The 20,077-nt window shown below is 42.0% G+C and overlaps 3 protein-coding genes across 3 annotated transcripts in view; 2 read left to right on the forward strand and 1 right to left on the reverse strand.

Moving 5' to 3' along the window:
* The window catches only part of LOC139330672 (ceroid-lipofuscinosis neuronal protein 6 homolog), a 130,255-nt gene that overhangs the window by 87,948 nt on the left and 22,230 nt on the right, over nucleotides 1–20,077 (forward strand). The window lies entirely within an intron of this gene.
* Nucleotides 1,306–2,483, forward strand: rxfp3.3a2 (relaxin family peptide receptor 3.3a2). Its single transcript, XM_070962298.1, has one exon. It carries the CDS (start codon nucleotides 1,323–1,325, stop codon nucleotides 2,481–2,483), a length of 1,161 nt encoding a protein of 386 aa, XP_070818399.1. The 5' UTR covers nucleotides 1,306–1,322.
* Nucleotides 6,468–20,077, reverse strand: part of itga11a (integrin, alpha 11a) — a 46,086-nt gene continuing 32,476 nt past the window's right edge. The window contains exons 15-30 of the mRNA XM_070961708.1: nucleotides 19,576–19,706; nucleotides 19,314–19,480; nucleotides 17,419–17,558; nucleotides 16,871–16,981; nucleotides 16,637–16,722; nucleotides 16,286–16,496; nucleotides 16,091–16,189; nucleotides 12,186–12,262; nucleotides 11,855–11,938; nucleotides 11,478–11,568; nucleotides 11,266–11,379; nucleotides 9,751–9,834; nucleotides 9,537–9,647; nucleotides 9,266–9,361; nucleotides 8,259–8,372; nucleotides 6,468–7,254 (exon numbers count right to left, since the gene is read on the reverse strand). Of these exons, the coding sequence (XP_070817809.1) occupies nucleotides 7,177–7,254; nucleotides 8,259–8,372; nucleotides 9,266–9,361; nucleotides 9,537–9,647; nucleotides 9,751–9,834; nucleotides 11,266–11,379; nucleotides 11,478–11,568; nucleotides 11,855–11,938; nucleotides 12,186–12,262; nucleotides 16,091–16,189; nucleotides 16,286–16,496; nucleotides 16,637–16,722; nucleotides 16,871–16,981; nucleotides 17,419–17,558; nucleotides 19,314–19,480; nucleotides 19,576–19,706 (1,794 nt within the window). The 3' untranslated portion in view covers nucleotides 6,468–7,176. The remainder of the gene's footprint in view (nucleotides 7,255–8,258; nucleotides 8,373–9,265; nucleotides 9,362–9,536; nucleotides 9,648–9,750; nucleotides 9,835–11,265; nucleotides 11,380–11,477; nucleotides 11,569–11,854; nucleotides 11,939–12,185; nucleotides 12,263–16,090; nucleotides 16,190–16,285; nucleotides 16,497–16,636; nucleotides 16,723–16,870; nucleotides 16,982–17,418; nucleotides 17,559–19,313; nucleotides 19,481–19,575; nucleotides 19,707–20,077) is intronic.

Genomic DNA, 20,077 nt, shown 5'->3' on the forward strand with positions numbered 1-20,077 from the left:
AACGAAGCTGTCTTCTCCAGTGGAAACTCTGGGACTAAACCTCCATGAAGTGATGAAGGAAGCTGCGGTCTGAACACCGTCTGGAAGGCCTGGACCTGCATGCAGTCATGCAAACACAATGTCTAACTTAAACAGAAGATGCTGTTAGAAGAAATCTCATAAAGAGGTTTCCATTCTGAAACCACCTGTATAAAGTCTGTAAGGTTTTAATTCGTACGGTAAGATCAATGGTGTACTTCATCAGTCTTCATAATAATAATAATAATGATAATAATAATAATAATAATAACAATGCATTTTATTTGTGTTGCACCTTACAAGAAATTCAGCTCAAAGTGCTTTACAACACAGAAACCACATAGAACAAGTGCTTCACATAAAAAAAATGAAAAAATAAGATAAAATAAGTTAAATAAGCATGAAAATAGAGTAAAGAGAATACATGAGATGAAAAAAGAACGATGAACGAAAATAATACAATAAAGATAAAAGTGCACAGAGGGAAAATACAGTATTTTGAACAGCAGAGGTTTCAGGTGTGTATCAGGGAGGCTACAGCTAGTTAAAGGTTAAGGTTTTTTCTTAAAGAAAAAAACCCCCTTTTCTTTGAAACTACTTCTTTTTTTATTGTATTCACGAAGCTGCCTTCACTCATTCCTAGTGGTAATATGGCGTCCCTGCCTGAACTTAGCGCGCCCTCTAGCGGAAGAATGGAGGCACTGTGGACCGCGGATGCAGGGATACAGCTTGTTTTAAAAGCTGCGCATCAGTTCTGTTATGTTTGAACACTCAGTTAAATGGAGCACTGATGTTGGTCAGGATGTGTGCAAAGATGGAGGCTGAGTTGAACTTTATGTTTCTGCTTCAGGCAGAAGCTGATGTAGAAGCAGATGGGAACGTGCTTTACTCCATCTGTCTTGGTCTTGACTTGTAAATATCTATATCTATATTTTTGAAATACTTTTGATTTTAACTTTGAGTTATTTTAATTATGGGCCTACGTGGCATTCCATTATTTCTTTCCACGCCCCTTTACTCTAATTCCAGAAATCCAGAAGTTTTCAGAAATTGCTCCACGCATTTACGCACGTTCCGCCTGGTACCCGACGTGCTGCGAGAGATGCTATAAATCCATGGATGCTGTTTGACTCCTCTGTCACATCTCATTCGACCAATCGTGGCCAAGCAGGCGCGCGACACACCTGTATAAAAGCAGACTCCCATTCACTGTATGGAGAGAGAGAAAGCGTCTGTAATTGGGTGTAGTCCGTGCGCACAGTAGAGGCCTGGTGTGAGTAGCCTACAGGTCCGTCACTTTAAAGATGGATGAAATATTTAACCACAGCGGGGCACTGAATCGAAGTTCCTCGGGCGATTTGAAATTCAGTGTCGAAGACATCGACATCAGCGCGGACGGCGCCCTGGTCCTGAGGATACTCATCTCCGTGGTGTACTCTGTAGTTTGCGCAGTGGGTTTGGTGGGAAACCTGCTCGTCTTTTTCCTCATGAGGTTAAGACAAGGTCGAAAGAAGTCCACGCTCAATTTTTTCATCATCAACTTGGCAGTGACGGATTTCCAGTTCGTGCTCACTCTGCCCTTCTGGGCCGTGGACACCGCGCTGGACTTCAGCTGGCCGTTTGGAGACGCCATGTGCAAAATCGTCCTCTCGGTCACCGTGATGAACATGTACGCCAGCGTGTTTTTCCTCACCGCCATGAGTGTGACCCGCTACCTGTCTGTGGCCTCGGCCCTGAAGAAAAAAGCTTACAGGAGGTCGTGTTATGTCAAGTGTGTGTGCGCGGTGCTGTGGGTGGTGGCGACTGTGGCCACCGCTCCGACAGCTGTCTTCTCCACCGTGACTGTGGTGGCGGGAGAAAAACTCTGCCTCCTCAAGTTTCCTGAAGGGCACGACTGGCTCGCTCTCTACCACATCCAGAAAATCCTGATAGCCTTCATCATCCCAATGCTCATAGTCTCCGGTAACTATCTGATGCTGCTGCGCTTCTTAAGACGGAGGAGCATGGACAGCAGCATCCCCAAACGGAGATCTAGAGTCACCAAATCTGTCGCTATAGTGGTCTTGTCTTTCTTCTGCTGCTGGATGCCAAATCACGCCATCACCTTCTGGGGCGTCTTGGTCAAACTTAACGCCGTCAACTGGGATAAATCATATTACATGGTGCACACGTACGTGTTCCCGGTCACTGTGTGCTTGGCGCACGCAAACAGCTGCTTGAACCCGGTGCTTTACTGCCTGATGAGGCCAGAGATCAGGAAGATGCTCAGCGCTTTGTTTTGGAAAGTCTCCACTCCATCCTCCAAGAAGGACTGCCCGACGCGCTCCTTTACGCATGGAGAAACCCAGGGAGTCGTGCCTCTCCGGAGTTTGGACAATGGAGAATACACGCTGTCCATCATAGACCGGAAAGCCTCATCGAACTCCAAAATGATCCCATACACCGGAGGACATTACGAAAAATAAAAACAGATCCCATTAAGCTGTTTTCTTTTTTTTTCTTTTTGCTCTGGTTGCCGACCTGTTGCTGGCATTTCGCGTGCGTAATGCTTTCGCTAGAGTCCCAAATTTGGACATTTTTTAACGAGAAATAAAGTTAATTTGCACTCGATCATGCGTATGTTATTACGCATAGGACAATGTGTAATGTGGCTTTTATTTAATTCCCCAAATTGTCACGAGATGACCTGTTGATTCCACCGATGAACAAGCCGACGCCTCACTGTCCTTTCTCTCCTTCAAAACGCACGCAGCTTTTCTTTTTGTTCTTCGTGAGGTTACTTTTAGCATTTTTGCCTTAACTTGACAGTGAGGAGGGACAAGACACGTGGAAACAGAGAGAAGGGGGCGACAGGGGACATGACGGATTATGTAATAGGACTATGGGTATGGAGATTAACATAGAATTGCAAGGTGTTTTCTATCCATGTACAGTGTACAGCCTGTCCGTAATTCTGTAAATGGTAAATGGTTGATTTTTGGTTCCCCCTCAGCCATTTCTTTTGGATTCCCTGACTTCATGAACAAAACTAGATCTCTCATATTAACTATGGGGTCATTTCTATTAGTAGATGGATGGCATGTACAGTTCAGTCTATGTTCGGAGCGGTGTACATAAAAATGTCATCCCTAAATGGTCTAAGCTGTTCTGTGTTTAAAAAAAGAGTATATATTATATAGTTTCTCACATGCAGTGTTTTTATAGTGAAGGCTTCTGTCACATCATGAGAAGTGGACAGTTTGTCATGTAGTCAGATCGAGCAGGTGCATTTCTAAAGGTGGATTCTTTCATCTGGCTTTCAACCGTTAAAAAATATTCCCTCTGAGAAGTGGCATGCATGCATTGTTTAGTTTGAGCAGTGCAAAAGTGATTCAGATAATAAATTCAGTATGGTGTGTGTTCACGAAGTGTTGGGCATAAACTTCAGCTCCAAATTGGTTTTTCATGTCATCATGTTCAGACTGTGCTGGTCTTGGTGAATTCAGATTCAATCAGACACATGATGGGCTGTCTCAGGTAGCCCAGGGGAGAGGTTAATAATAGCTGCAGAGATTCCAGCTGTCACTTTGAATGCGGCAGCGGTGCGGATCCCCCTCAAACACAATGCAGGAGACCCCCAAGATGAGGGAGTCTGGGCAGCCGCCTGCAGCCAGCTGGGGCGGCTGCCAGGTTTGTGTGCTAATGAGTGTCTGTTGCTGTCCCTCCTCTCTCCTCCTTGTGCCCTGAGGCCTCTTTGGTTTGTGTGGCCTGTTGCAGAGATGGTGCACAGTGATGATCACAAAGTGTCCAAACAGCAGACTTTTCCATGAAGGAAATCGTGGGCTTTGTGATCAAGTCAGTTTTATTTCTATAACTTTAAAAGGGTTTCAGAATCTGCAGGGCATACCAATCCAAGGTTTCAGGAAAAATGTATGACCCTTGTGACTTCTCCATGCATTTGGTGGCAGTTTACAGGCTTCATTTCTGACTTCAGCAGTGAGGTGTAAATACTTTGGTCACTGTGTAGGAATATTTAAACAGACAGATTAATTTGATTTATGTACATCATCATCCTTACTTTGATGAAGAGAGGATGTGTCATTGTCATGATGTGTCATCACTTGTGTCATATACACACATGCTGTACAACTCAGCTTGGAAAGGCTTTCTGTAATTTTGCATTTTCACTTCTGTGTTTCAACAAATTGTTCCAGCTAAAGAACGAGTAATCATGCAGACGAGCTTCATCAATCAGTGCACAGCAGGCTTGCAGTGAGCTGCAGCTTCGATTAAATCCAGTAGTTTCAGTTGGTTTAGCAGTAGTTACTGAGCAGACAAATGAGTGTGTTTTAAATTATGATAGGTTTGCTTTTGATGCAGCGATTTGCATTCATCTTGATTTTCATATTTCAGTTTTGAATTCACACAGCTTTAATGACAACACATACTGCACATTTTAGTGCAGCGAGTAACCATGCAGATTTTATAAATAGCATTTATGACCAAAGTCTTGGAGTGTATTTGCTGGAACATGTTCTCCAGCATGTTCACATAACCTCTTGTTTTTAGATGAACTGACTGTGTTTTGCATGTTTGGATCGATTGTTTATCTTTAATTCTGTTTGTGTGGCTGCTTTTGTTTTTTTTCTCGCTGAATCTTATTACATTTGCAGCTGCAACAATCTCAGGCTATTTATTTTCCCCCCTCCGGGATCAATATCTTTGACTGTAGCACTGTCAGCAGCAGATGCTCAGCTGATTGAATTAAACCTGCTTGCTTCCACAAAAACAACAGCTTCACTACACCACAGCAAAACAAAGAGAACACCTACAACCCCTTACAATGAGCCTCATTTGCCTTTAGATTTGATTTTCAGACGTAATTTGACGGCAATGCAGCCCAAACAAACCCTGTACGTTTCAAAAAGCATTGATCAGCAGGTGGCTGCACAATTCTCTTTGTGTGTGAAGGCAAAGTGTTCTTTATGATGCTGAACATAATGCACTGCGGATGCGGCAAACCCATGTTGTGCCCTCAAAACGTTTTTCGATAAATACCAACTCCGCATTAATTGTAAATTTTATCATCATCCACTTTCATTTCCAGTAATTAAAGAGTGGATAATTACTCTAATCAAACTGTCTAATGAGCTCTCTCTGGCTCTGCTGCAGTTTGAGAGATATAAGATGAACTGATGGATACAGAGCACAAAATAAATCATTCTTAAACGTTTTCTTATTAAAGGGGAACGCCACCGATTGCACACATAAAGGTCAGTTTAATCATCCTGTGCAGCAGCATCAGTCTGAGAAAACTTAACTCTCCTGTGGCTCTGGATGAACTCTCTGAGAAAAAAGCCCTGTGATGCAAATTGTATTTCCTATAACGCTCTCTGGTTGCATTATGGGAAATGTAGGATCCAGTGCTTTTGGAGCTTGACCCATACAAAGAAACAGAAGTCAGGAGATCCCAGCCTCTGCTGAGCAGTATTTAAGAGCAGTTTGACATTTTATGAAACTGTGTACTTGTGCAGAGATGAGAACATCGATACCACATGTGGAGGTGAGCGGTATCGATCATCATCAATATCACATGTGGAGGTGGGAGGTGTCGATCATCATCAATATCACATGTGGAGCTGAGCAGTATTGATTGAACTGCATTTCTGGCACTACATTAGGGGAGAATGTAGGTGAGGGAAAGGCTGAGGTTACTTTAAGTGTACACTAATCTCAGTTTCCACCAATGCCCAGTGGGTGGCGCTCATGTATTATCACACTGGGGTCATAGAGGTAACCATTGGTTTCTCTAAAAGATTATTAACAAGCGATTTTTGAAAATACACTCAAACTACATTATTTTTGACGTTTTTTTCCCAGAATGCCCACAGACTCCTCGAACCACAAACACTCTTTTGTGTTAGATGAATCGAAAAGGTTTAAACAAACAACGTTCATTGATTAAAGAGACACTCAGAGACATATACAATGTTTTATTTGTAGACGTATAACAGCTCGTCACACCTCAAACAGGACAAACTGACATTCGTTGGTAACACCAGGAGGGTGCTGACCCACTGTAAGCAATGTGCACTTACTGGACAGTTCTTCATGAGAATTACTCTGCTGAAATCCATGCTGGCTGCAGCATTTTATGCACATCCTTTTGCTCTGATGCAGTGCATGTTAAAAGGCATGCAAACGTCTCGTAACAGGTTCAGTAACACAAAGCCGACTTGTTTCATTTGCTTAAGTTATAAAGTAATGCCACAAACCATGTGGAAAATACTGGAAACCATTTGAATATTTGAAAGGGTATAAAAAGGTACTTGACTATTTACAAAATTCAAGTTAATTTTGTACAAAGTAAAAGTGCATCAAATGTTTAAAGATCATCCTGCGTGTTTTCCAGGATGAAAATATTAAAAGGAAAGGAGTGAACTCTTAGGAGAGGATGCAGGTTTAGATTCTTCTCTGTAGAGAAGGATCAAGAAAAGTCTGTAAGTTAAACATCATGAATCTTCTTTGTACTCTGGTGACTTTAGTTCAGTTTTGTTTCTTCATAAATTATTATGCGAGTGAGCTGAACATGATGCAGATAAAATCTTTCAAACATCGAATTCAATATACAGTATAGTAACTTTACATTTGCGGTAGCTTTTGGGTGGCAAGTCACCCTTGAGGTTTTTCATGTATTTCAAAATTTACGATAAGAGTTAAATAAATATACATCAGGAAGAGACAAAAGAGTGATTGGCTGACGCTTGCCTCAAGGGCAAAGTGTGGCCTGAAATTCTTGGAACAGATCGATCAAAGCTTGCTCTATTCTTCTTTTCAATGGGCCGGAAAAAGCACCAGAGCTCCAGCCTGAAGCCAAGAAAAGAAGAGCTCAAAGATCTGTGAACTCACGACACAGAGGGCAGTGGAATACATTGACAGAGAAGGCCCTAATGTCGCAACAGTGCAGGAATGCTAAGTGAGTGTGACAGTGCTGACTCTTGGGGGTCAGGGGCGGTGGCGTGGGACAGATCCAGTGCACTGAACAAGCCTTGCGTCAGCGGTAATGCGGAGCTGTCGATGTGGTGCCACTGTGGTGTTGGGGAGCAGGGGGAGGTGGGATGGTCCCTGAGTGTCGGGTCCCCTGTGGAAAAGGTGTCTGCTGGGGGCCCTCAGCCTGCGTTACCGCTCTTCGGCCACTTTCCCGTTTGCCTCCTGCTCGTCCTCGTCTCTCCGCTTCTGCCTCCGGAAGAAGCCGAGCTGGGAGGGAGAGCAGAGAAACACGGAGAGGAATCAGACGAGAGATGCGGCCCAACGATATGAGACACAGTGACGATGCATTTCGATGCTATGCACCCAAACCATATAATCCACCTTTTCCTGTACATTCGGTCGATTGATTTTCTCAGCTGCTCTTTTACTCACATTGTTGAATACCCTGCAGAGCCACACAGGGGTTTTCAGTTACTATAGCTGATTGTGTGGAGTTGTGCTGGAAATTGTGTGAGTTCACTGCACTCTGTGCACTAATAAGAACAATAAAGGTAGGATTTATCACACCCAAACAGGTGCATCAAGCTGACAGGAGAGTGAGGGAGATGTCAGTCAATCATAGTCTGCACACACCCAGAAGAGCTCCAATCAACAAAAATAAGTTAAGTCACATTTCTTTCTCAGAGCACCTTTTTCCCTTTTTTCATTATGTACTGAGTTTGACAGTTTGGCTCCTGTGATGAACATGAATGTGTGGCTATCTTTACTGACTGACTGACCTTTCACTTCCAATAAAGGTTCAACATACAACATGGCTGTACCATTATTTCTTTAAGTAGAAAAGATGAAGCTGTAGGTACTCACATGGCGTAGCTGTCCAGTTTCTTATATATTTTTTCTCTTGGCTAATAGATTCAGACAAAAAGCCAAAATCATCTTTTCAAGATATGATGCCCAGTTAAAACTCTCCTCTGTATAACAACTATTTTTTATACTAACATGCTGTGATAGTCTGTCAGTTAGTAATATGACTGTCTGATTGGATGCCATTTTATATTTTTACCAGTAGGTGGCAGCATAATTCCACACTGGAGTCTGTCTTGCTGTGACAGGTTTAAATTGGGTTTCTGAAGACTTCAGATAACTTCAGGAGAGTAAAAGTTTGGTAATAGAGCAATATGCTACTACTGAAAATAATGTAATAATCTCTAATAATTCAACAGTTTCTATTTTATTCACCACCAATAACTGTGCATGATATGATGACTTACCTTCCAGAGAGCAAGGCTGAGCAGGGCTAACAGTAAGAGTCCTCCCAGCGTGCTACCAATGATAATCCAGGTTGGGATTCTGTAATCTCCCTCCTTCCTGATTTCCACTATTATCTGTGTACAGAATAAGATATTTTAATTGTTAGATTCGAAAATCTCATTTCTTTTTTACCCACACACTGAACTCAGTCATCTGTTGTACATTATGAAGAGAGCAAAAATGAACCCTGTACATACAGTACAGTAATGTATACAATGATAAACTGAGTATTCTGGTGTAAATGTATGACAGTCTGTAATGACAACAAACACTAAGATGAAGCAGCTGTGACACTGACAGGCAGGAATAATGCACTCTGCTCAGAGATAAAGATGATTATACTGGATTATAAATGGAGACATTTGTTACTGCAGTCACATTCAGCACATGGACGCTCACAGGCCCAACACAGATTAGAATTTCAGTGTAAGCGATTATGTAATTATACTTTCTTTTTAACATATATATTTCAAAGAAGTCTCATTAATAAAACAAAATCCCCCTTTTACACTAATAATACACTTAGAACTTATGTCAGTGGAAAGAAACCAGCAAAAGCTCATAAAAGCTTAATAAAGAGATACTGCGTGCCTGTTTGTGCTGGCCAGTAGATGGCAGCAACGTTTAGTGTACGAGGGCAGACTTGTACATGTTGTGCCACTGGTCCTTTCGGTCCCTCAGCACCACACAGCACGTGTGCTCCAATACCAACCTTTACTGTCTGATTCCTGCACTGCAGAGCTGTGCTCAACTGGAGCAGAGCCCACTGATATCTTTTTATAACTGTTACATTACAGATCTACTGTTTTAATTCTCACAGTTCATTCAAAGAAGTTTTAAAGACTGCTCGGATCTCCTTAAACACAAAACACTATATTCACACATGGAGAAAGAAGAGGAAGAGAGCGGCTGCTCAGACTAAATGATGCTGATGTTCTGAGCTCAGATTTCAGAGTTGTTGACTCACATGTCTGACAGGCCTCTCTTCATGTGAAAACATGGGACTGGAGGAGGGGAGCTCCAGTGAGGCACTGGTTACCAGTTCCAAGATTTTAAACTTCAGCTGGAGAGAAAATGAAAACATGCTGCCAGTTGCCACAAACGCATCACACAGCTGAAAGACTACAAAGCTGTTATCACTGCAGAGTCAAAGCAGAATAACAGCAAGATGAATGATGATGTGAATAAAAAGCTGGAGATCTCCAACTTTAGCATGTACGTTTCGGATTTATACTTACTGCGTGTAAGGTATCTATTCGTAGTGCTCCTGTGAGTCTGACTGCAATTTCTCTGTAGGAGGCCACATTGACAGTGCATTGGATTGGCAGAGTCAGGGTGTTGGACTGATTCTGTGTGAGAAAAACAGACATCAGCCTTAAGGAAAAAAGCTACCAAAGACAAAGCTGGAAACAAAAACTACTTGGGAATGAATTTGGTTGGTTTGTACTTTACCAAACGGAAAAAGCGTGAAAGGTCTTCAGGTGACGACCTGCTCTGTGCCACATGCTGAGGTGGTAAACAGCGCGTACCGTCTCTCTGAGGAGTGACGTAGTAAAGTAAAAATATTTGTTAAGACGTTACAACCTCATGTCTGCAAAGAAAGAGTGAAATGTATGTATTGGTGTATATCTTTTAAATTACAGCTAAGAATGAATATGGCTCTGTAATGAAAGGAACAGTTTAACATCTTGGGAAATATGAGAATATAGAAGTGGTCAGCCTATCTTAGCCGAGCTCCGCCTGTGAGAGACTGCAGGGCCTGACTTTGTCCAAATCAAAAAAGGAGCACATTGACACCTCTAAAGCTGTCTTAAAGGGTCCTAAATCATGAACTCAAAGAAGTAAATAAAGTAGTATTTGTGCTGAGCTCCAACTCTTTCTGTACCAGCTCTTTCAACAGAGCAAATACTAGCACCGTACTAGCTCTTATAATGAAAGCTTACTGTATGTGATTTTAACTGAACAGCTGTTGCAGCAAGTGGCAGTTGCTTGATAACGGTAGACGCCAAAACATAATCTAACAGTAGCACAAAACCCCACCTTGAAAGGGAAAACCTTAACTCCTGTAGGCACTGCAGGTATGTCAAGTCTGGGATTTTTTGGCATGCATGCATAAAGCAGTGTGAAATGTGCAACAGCAGTACTCTGCATGTAAAGAGTTTGGAGGAAGACACTCTCCAAAACCAGAAATTCTAGAGTAAGAGAGTAATGAATGGATTAAACTGTGTGTGTTCTGCTCCAACATAAGCTGCGAATGTTAGCAGGCCCTGCTAATATCTTACTACCTACAACAATAACCAAACATTAACTCCAAGGCCAAGGAGCATTTCATACCTCTACTACTACTACTGCCACCACTTGTACTATTTTGTGGGGTTACAGGCAACATTAAAAAAAGCACATCCACAAAGCACATCCACTGTGTGCTATTTCCTGTGTGGAAGCTACTGTTTGAAAATACAAACTGTAATTTATCAGTCTAATCTCTGTCTTGTTTGCCCTTAAATTCTCCCTATCATAGATGTCTATGAAGACTCTCAGTTATCTGGGTCATGGTCAAGCCTCCTTGGATTTCCTAATCATAAAGAGAGCTAGAAACAGGAAGCCTACTTCTGTCTACCATTGTCTGAAACCAACAACCCACTGTTTCATTATCATTTTAAATTATATCAAGTGCTGCACAAGGACGGAAAGCTCGACTGGTAATAACTCAGAGAGGCAGTGCTTAGCTAACACTCAATAAAGCTTAACAGCTTATTCTTGACCTTTGGGCAGTTTACAAACAACCTCAGTGAAAAGTCAAAGTAAATTTAATGTGTATTATATTGAAAGTTTGCTGACATTAGCCACCATGAGTTACTGTTACCATGCTGCAGCAGCAAAGACCTGAGTGTATTTAAGTCAGCAGGAGCGTGTTTTATCATTTACAAATGTTACATATTCTCTCTTTAAATCACTGAGACTCACCTGATCAATATAGAAGTCGGATATCTGAAGGAGCTGGTTCCCATTTTTCGTCATTTCTGGGATTTCAATGTTCAGCTGCAGATCTTTTACCGGAAAGTAGCCAAGGTTTTGGATCTGAGAGACACCGAGGAGCAAATTGAGTAAATTATTTCCGAGCAGCGTTCTCCTGTACGGTAAATTAAAATAATGATGATGATGCTCTTGGCTCTCACCTGGAATGTGAAGTTGAAAGGAGGTCCGATAACTCCAGGCTCCTCCAGAGACAGCTCTGATTTGATCTCATACCTCGTGGGATTTGAATCCCTTTTGAAGTAAAGAATAAACATGGACAAATAGTACACAAGAAGCAATTATCTTTCATTTATCTGGGCTTCAAAGCATATGTTGTGAAGTCAAACATGTGATAACAAAGTCCCCATTCCAGCAACAGTGTCTGCAGCTTATTTTCCCACACTGATATTATTCAACATTTTCCAGATGCCATGAAATCACTTTGTTCTGGTTGCTTGCACTTCTACATCAGTTACTTCCAAAATCACCTCGACATGCACCGTTTGGTAATTGGTAAGACACCGAGGAACTGCCAAACCTGGTGAAGAGAAGATCTGCCTCGTACTTCAGTGAGTAATAGATATCATTGAAATTATCAGCCGTGCTCATTTCCTCGCCATCGCTGTTGAGAGAATGAGACAAAAATATTCAAAGACCGTCAATGAACAGTGAGACACACCAGGCAGCTCAACTGCAGTTGCGGCTTTCTATCTTATCTTGCGCTGGTTTGTATGATGAAAGTAAGCTTGCTTGTTATTTTTTGGATGTTGGCATCAGTAAGGAGACAAAGGATGGTTATGGACAGACATCTGTCCACAAAAAGAGGAAATGTTTTTAGATGTTAAGATGTTTTAAATTCGTGTTCACACCTGCCGGCCTCCAGAATAACCCTGACGTGCTCCAGGAAGACAGTGCGACTGAACTCGAACTCCAGACGAAATGTTACCTACACAGAAGAGAAAAAGAAAGTTTAGAGGAACAAATCACTCGTTTATTGCATAATGTTCTGGGTTTTCATCAGTGTATCATCAGATATATATGCTACTGTATTTATATATCCTGTCCAAGAGTAAAGACCCTGCATTAAGGATTAAGGAGTAAAGCCTGCAATAACCTGCTGTAAGTCCCAGGCTTTGACCCCGGGCAGAAGGCGCACAGTCGATACTGCTTAAAGAGAGGCAGGGAATTTCCCCTCAGCCGACGACAATACCATAAATATAAATCAACATGACTACACACACACACACACACACACACACACACACACACACACAGACAACCACCAGTTCAAGTCAGATCCAAGGCAAAATATAAGCACAGTGGCAGGAAAGAGAAGGAAGGAGACAGACATAAACAGAACAGACCATGGGTGTGCAAGAAAATAGAAAACTGTGGAGGAACTCTACACAAAAACAAAAACAGAGGGAGAACCCAAGTCTGGAGAGGAGAGGAGAGGAGAGGAGAGGAGAGGAGAGGAGAGGAGAGGAGAGGAGAGGAGGACTGATTGGCAGCAGAGATCAAACTGAGCCGAGCTGAGCATTGTTTACAGTCCTCCATGCTGTAATGAAACTCTGACTGATGCCGTCTGACTACAGAGGAATTCATAACAAGGTTTACTGTAGCTTCCCTTTCCCACGTAGACTGACTCATCCTTGACAGACCACAGATACAGTTCATACATACAAACATGATTACCCATCTCCATATCATCCTTTCCTACGTGTGTAAAATGACCCCTGTCCTTCGTTATGAATGTCCTAGAAAAGAAAGCCGCGTTCTTTTCGTCCAGCCCGCTTTCAACATAATTGGATGAATCTATGTGATGTTCATTTGGAAGAGAGTTGGATGAAAACACACACACACACACAAGAATGCACAGACACACACGCGTGCAAGTGGTATGGGTTTGGAGGACATGACTGTCCGTGGCTAGAGGACGTTTGTGTGCCAGCATAGCTGAACATGGAAATTCAGACGGAGCGTGGAGGTCCCCTTCCTCCCCTGGGTTGATCTTATCAGCCACATTCGCTGTCAAATATCAAAGAATTAGCTGCATTGACAAATGTTCCTTGTCCCTGCGTATACCCATGAGACACAAAGAACACATTCGTGACCACCAGCGTGTACACAGGGTATGATTTTTAGAGCTCACTTTGCTGCAGCAGTAGTGAAGTTTGCAGTACATGCTAGTTTTACACAGGTAAAACTAGAAAAGTCAAAACAAACAGTGATAACTGGCTATTTCAAAAAGGTTGCCCTCAGGTTCTGACTTTCCTTCAGCTAAAAAGAGGTTTGGGAAGGCTTGGCTGCAGCACCAGCGTTCAATCAGCCTTGTTTAAGTCTGTGCCACATTTGGAAAAGGCTTTCGACCAGAGCAGATCAGCGTTGTGGCTCTGGACGCTGTTCAGGCCGAATGACTGGGTATGAATCACTCAGTACGTTTTCAATGGTGATCGGGGTCCTCTTGGTTCAGTTGTTGGGGAGCATTGCAGAGAAATGCAGTGATATTTCCGTTGCCCGGGAGATGACTACTGTTTGTGATAATGACGTGGTTAGGGCATTTCACGGACTCCTTCAATCACCTTCATTACTTCATTCCTTCAGTATTTGTCAGCGGATTTTGCATCAGTCAAGAAAAGTAAGAAACAATACTGTTCAGACATCAATGGAAAAGATGGCTTGTGTGTAATCTGCTTGCTGTTTAACAGCTTTTAATTTCACTGTGCTGATGTATCATCAGTGTCATCCCTATCAAAGCTAATTCAAACATCACCCTCTTAAAAATAAAACTTGATGCTCTGCTGTAAAATACACTGGAAAACACAGAGTCCCATAAATATCGTTGACATTACAAGCCAGTGGAAAGGCTTGGAAACGGCAGGATTCAACGTGAGAATCAGTAACAGATGAGAAGAAGTATCTCTCACTCAGTCTCACCTGGCTAAAGCACAGAGAAAAGGCTCTTAATGGCTGAGGAAGACCATTCTTCTGTTCTATTTATCCTGTTGCTAAGATGCATCTTCCTAATAACGTAATGACGACCAAACGGGATGATAATTTAAAGTTTTATAGTGTATAGGGGAAAAGGCATTGCTTGACTGACTTTAATGTCTGAATAGGAGACTTTAACCTTTAAAAAACTGCTTTCAAAACATGCAAAGTCAGTTTCAGACAACTGTGCGAGGGACGGCAGCAGGCCTCACATGTTATGGCTTGTGACCCAGAAACTCTCCGAACTCCATACTGCAGGTTTTCAGTTACACCAATATGTTTTTGTGCCAGTGACAGAATGTTAAACATATGAAAAATGTGGAGGTTCTTGACCTTGAGAACACATAAAATATGATGAGTCTGAAGTAACACATTCTAACCAGTTATCATACACACTTCACGATCTGGTCACGGGACGACGCCTGAGCAAGTTTCATTCACTAAAGAGGGCTGAGGGATACAGCTGAAAGCTCACTATGACTGTTACAAAGAGAAAAATCTATAATACTAAACAGCACACAACACATTCCCAATGTGGAAGAATGTCATTCAAATAACTCATCAGACATAAATACCAGTGCTCGACCAGTATTAAAAAACTCTCATTTACTCCCTCTGGCACACGCTGCTGAGGGTCTTGGCTTTCTCTACTTTGCTGGTTTTTATTCTGAAATGGAAGCATGTTTCAGCCCCTAAATTTTGGAGGTTGGATCAAGGAGGCACTGAACTGTATGACGCTGGAGAAAATATGACACCAATAGCCCAGCCTTTTAGTCTTTACACAAACTGGAAGCTGTCCGGATCACATACAATCCTTGACTCTGGTGCCTGATGCTGAGGATGGCTCAACACTGACTGAAGTGTTCAATATTCAGAGATACAGTCTGTATAAAATCTCAAATTAATTGAATGTGTAGCCTTCCTCATGTCTGTGGCTAATGTGGCTTTTATGAACAAGGTCCCTTTCCTGCTTGGACTATAAGTACCATGAATTTTAAGGTGTTGAAGTTTAACAGCATGTGACTGGAAAACTACACAAAGTATTCTGTTCCACCATCATAATGTGCTTTGTAGGGGTCATTCTTTATGCACAGAACTGTAAATAATGTTCAGTCAAGGATATACATCAAGATAAGAATGTTACATTCCAGATGCTTCCTACTCACATTTGTTATGAAGTTAAATACAGACATGTTTTAGTGTCGACACTGTAGACTTTGATGTCAGACTATAGAGAGACGGATCTCACAAACCAGAACTAAACTGGGCTCCTCTGGTTGCTCTGTGGGTCTTACATTAACCAGTGTGGTCTGTCATGGTCATCTAAAGCCTGTGCATGTGTTTCGGGCCCCTGTGGTTTAATATGGCCCACGTTAGTGTTTTTCAGGCCTGGTGCAGCGGCACAATGCGGGCCTGTGAGATTGCTCTGACAGGGCCGCGAACATGTGTCCAGATTTTTATTTCGGTCAGAAGTGCAAGCATCTACACTGAATTTGATCATATTTGGGAAAGAGGATGAAAAAATCCAATGTGAATAATTGTTTATGGTTTGAATGATCAACTTTTAGACCTGCTTTCCATTCAGTCACTTAAATACAGAAATGAACATTCTCACCTGGAACATATGGCCTTCTACACCCCAGAATAAAAAGCCAGATACAACATAGAAAAATGCTTCAGAATTAGTGCAAAACCTGCACATTCACTTGCCATTTTACAGTATGTCAGTGTATTTTTAAATATTTTACTTTTACATTTAATGGATTCAAGTGTGATATCTCACCTGCGTCTTGGCCCTCATGAATGGAGCGCTGACGTTGCAGATCTTCTCATTCCTCAGTTTATCCTCGATGTAACACTCTATTTTGATATCAGAGTTGTCCTGCATCAAAAATCACAACAGATTTTTAGTAGAGCACGGGTACTTCATCTTCCGGTTAAATCTAAGTATCTTTTCTTAAACCAGATGATGGTGCACCTTGACTATGAGGCTAGAGAAGCGTAGATTGCGTGTGTAGGTGATGTTTAGGCGAGCATTGTAGGCGTTCTCTCCTTTGTTCTCCAATCGGACATCCACCACCATCCTCCTCCTGTTTCCCTCAATAACCCGCAAAGATCCTTCTGTTCCTCCTTCACTTAGATGGCGGCAGAAAACACCACGAGACTGTACGGGCTGCGCACAGAACTGACTGGGAGGCAGGGAGGAAAGAAAGGTGAAATCATAAGTGACACAGCAGCTGAGGATCATTTTTCTTTAAACTTAGGCGTGTTAATGCAGCACGTCCGAGTATGTGCTAGACTGTGTGTTGTGATGAATGTGTGTACCTACTTTCGAGTCATCAGGTCGGTCATACTCTGCAGTGCCAGGTCGGGTATGCAGCGGTCATCCTCATCACAGCCGTTCCAGAAGGGCAGCTGGCCAAAGAGAGAAACAAGTCAGTCAAAGAAACTACTCGTCCTTTTCTTACAAGGTGTACGTGGATAGAATAAGATGATCATTCATGGAAGCGCATTTAAATAACTTGAGCACAAAGAGAGTATAAGCTGTCAGACTGTCTCTCACCTCTGTCCTCACAACAGTAGGCCAGCTGTCATCCAGAACTGGCCCGAAGTCTGGATCTTGTAGCCCCACTTGTACAGCAAACACAATGGGCCTTGCGTAGTCTGTGGTCTCCTAACATAAGACATTACGTTACGTGGATTTCCTCTATCATAGCACTTTATCTATGGCACCCAAATATTTTTTTTTTGCTTTAAAAGGTTTATACAAATGTACACGCTGCAGAAAACCTAAATATATGATTAGATTCTCATTTTAATGTGCAGTGTGTGTCGGTTCTGACCAATGCGGGAGACCAATAATCAATAATGATTCAGTGTTTAGGAAGTAGGAAAGCATCTGAAACAACATTTTAACCTCCAATCCAACTGTCAATACATCTTTCACCCATCTTACCGATTCAATGATTGACTGAAACACAGCATGCATTAGTCTTGGAATGAATGACTAATTTAAAAGCAAATATTAAAAAATTAACAAACAAAATAAATTAAACTCTGCAAGTTGCTGCCCTTGTATGTGACCTTTGCAACCCTCATCGTGGGCCTCACCATGACGTGGAAGTAGATGTGTTCGCAGATCTCCTCCCCAGGAAGGAGCGTCAGGTTTTGAGGCTGCAGCTTGTTCGGGTTGTCCAGTATGGCCCGAGGGTTGAAACGTCTCTCCGCAATGGAGACATTGTATTTAATCCCTAGTGGGTCATACGAAGAGTTACGAAATTACACTTCAGCGTGAAATTGCAAATGTCCTGTTGTGTTTGTGTTACAATGCCTCAAAGCTCCTGCTCTTACTCCAGATGGTGCAGAATAATTGAACAAATGGCAGCAACAGGCCATGGTAAATGACATCACTGTATGTGTGACCAACCTATACAAGAATCCAAACCCTCTGTCTTCACTACTGAGTCACTTCCAAGCCACATTGTTTAAGAGGCTTTCCATTCATTGCTTTGTGTTGTCATCACATGAGGAAATATCTACTAAGGCTGAACTTGTGCATTCGTTGTGTTTGGGGTCAAGTAGAGAATTAGAGAGCGGGAGAAATCTGAATGCCTTAAGCAAAAGATCTGGGCAGACAATGGATAATGAATTGGAAGCTTTTCTCCACTTTTCACCACATCGCAATCATCAATATCAACTGTTATAAAACATTTTTCCTTTTTTATAAGAGAAACTACAATTTACAAACACTTTTTGAATTGTGTGGTTACACAGTAACATCTGTCATCAACATATTACCTCAAATGTCGACAAAGCACATCTAAAAAGTAGTTGGTCTCTTTGTTTCTCAAATACTACAAATAGATATTTACCTAAATGAGATTAACTTGACTGGCATAGTGCAGAGAACAAAGCTGCATTTCATGCAACAGGCCGCAGCGAACTCACAAACACCAGCACATCTGCGAGGCATTACAAGCCAGACACGACAATGAGAGGGAAATTAAATAAATGTGTTCCACTGTATGCAACCATGGAAGACAAGATAAGTCCCTCCTCTGTTCTTCCTCTACTCTGTTTTGACACATCTGATAAATCTGGTAAAGATGTCAGAGGGTCAAGAGGTTAACTCAGAACACGCTCCCCTGCACCTCTGCTTCCTCCCCCGATACACTCTGAAACTGGATCCTGCAATCACATCTCTCAAAACAAATTATGAGCAGAGAACCCCTGTGATGATATGCATGTGGGCTGCTATTGGTGGCACAACACCCATCTGCAGGATTGAGTTGTCTGTGAGCTGTGCACCAGAGAATGGAAGCAAAATCTTTTTTTAAAGTCAAATAAAACAAAGTCCAGCGTTCCCACATTAAAAGGAACATCTGATAGTTCGGTTCAGATATACCAGCATTAGCCCTGGCTGAGAAACAGCAGTGAGATCAGAATCTCTTACTGCTAGTAAAGAAACTTTTTGCTTTGGCGTCACTCTGAATGGAAGGAGCCATCGCAGCTTTTACGGGAGGCCACATGCTGAAAAGTCTACTGGAGCCGGGACAAGAAGGATATACATTCGGACAGCTGAATGCCTTTTCTCGCTTGAAACCAGCCATGTTTCATCCTGTCATGTCCCATAGTCCAAACAGCTGAACTTACTGTAACTGCAGATCCAAAGTATAAATTCCTGTGCTCAAACATATCAGTAAAAATGATCTGTGAAAGGTTTGAGAATATCCAGGGGTTTGACAATACTGCTGCCAGCACAAGCACCTTTTTGTCTCTCAACTATGACTGAGTGTCCCACATTAAATAAAAATATATGTTTTATTTTCTTCTGTTATCTATAGATTTGATAGAATGTCAAATAAGTGAAAGGTTTACTTTACTAATTGACGAAATGGGGTTTTATTAACCTTAGGAAAATGCCATACATCAGGCAAAGACAAAGGGAGGAACTAGGAAATTCACTGAAATGCTTCCACAGCAGTGGATTATTTTTACTGGCTTACCAATTTCCTGTGTGGGAGGAATGGCTGTCCTGGCAGTGATGTTGAAACATACAATGGCTGACATACAGGTCACGTCTTTGCCACCTCTGTGACAGTCCTTCACAAAGATGTTGATCTTACTGGGCTCAAACCTGACAGTGGTGTATATCCGGACAACACTCCTTGACCTGGGAGGGCATAAAGGTGTTTCACATGAAGCCAAAAGAAATAACTGTCTTTTATAGTCCTGACAACAGTATTACTTAGTGGGTGAAATACTAACCAAAGGAGAACAGCAGCACCAAGAGAACCCACTGCCAAGTCCACTGAACCATCATTGTTCATGTCCATTGTGCCATGGATACTGCGGCCAAAGTACTGCAGCCCAGGAGCCAAATCTGCTGCTGCTATCCGCTGAGAAACGGAGAGGAAGAAATCTGAGTCACAGAGGATCATAAAGACAACAACCACAGTTTACAACTAAATGATTCAAGTCATTAATAGAGCAGTCATGTGCAATTTATGTGAATTTAAAGCTAGTAAATAGAAGCTGTACATTTAAAGAGTTTACTCAAGAATAAAAAAATTTCCTTTATCGGTCCTTTGTAAGTTTTCATGCCTTTTCTAGGGTTTCTGTAGTCTTTGGTTTTTGCATGTTTTAGCCCATTTACTACAAATACTGTTTTTATGAACCATTCTCTGAAGCATTACCATTGACTTCAATTGTTCACTGCAACTCCCTGCTTCTGTTTAATCAGCGCTGTCACATAAGAAGACTTGGATTA

This window comes from Chaetodon trifascialis, chromosome 1 (assembly GCF_039877785.1).
Source record: "Chaetodon trifascialis isolate fChaTrf1 chromosome 1, fChaTrf1.hap1, whole genome shotgun sequence".
Lineage (NCBI taxonomy): Eukaryota > Metazoa > Chordata > Actinopteri > Chaetodontiformes > Chaetodontidae > Chaetodon > Chaetodon trifascialis.

Coding starts and splice junctions, on each gene's coding strand:
- rxfp3.3a2 (XM_070962298.1), top strand. CDS start 1,323: ATGGATGAAATATTTAACCACAGCGGGGCACTGAATCGAAGTTCCTCG.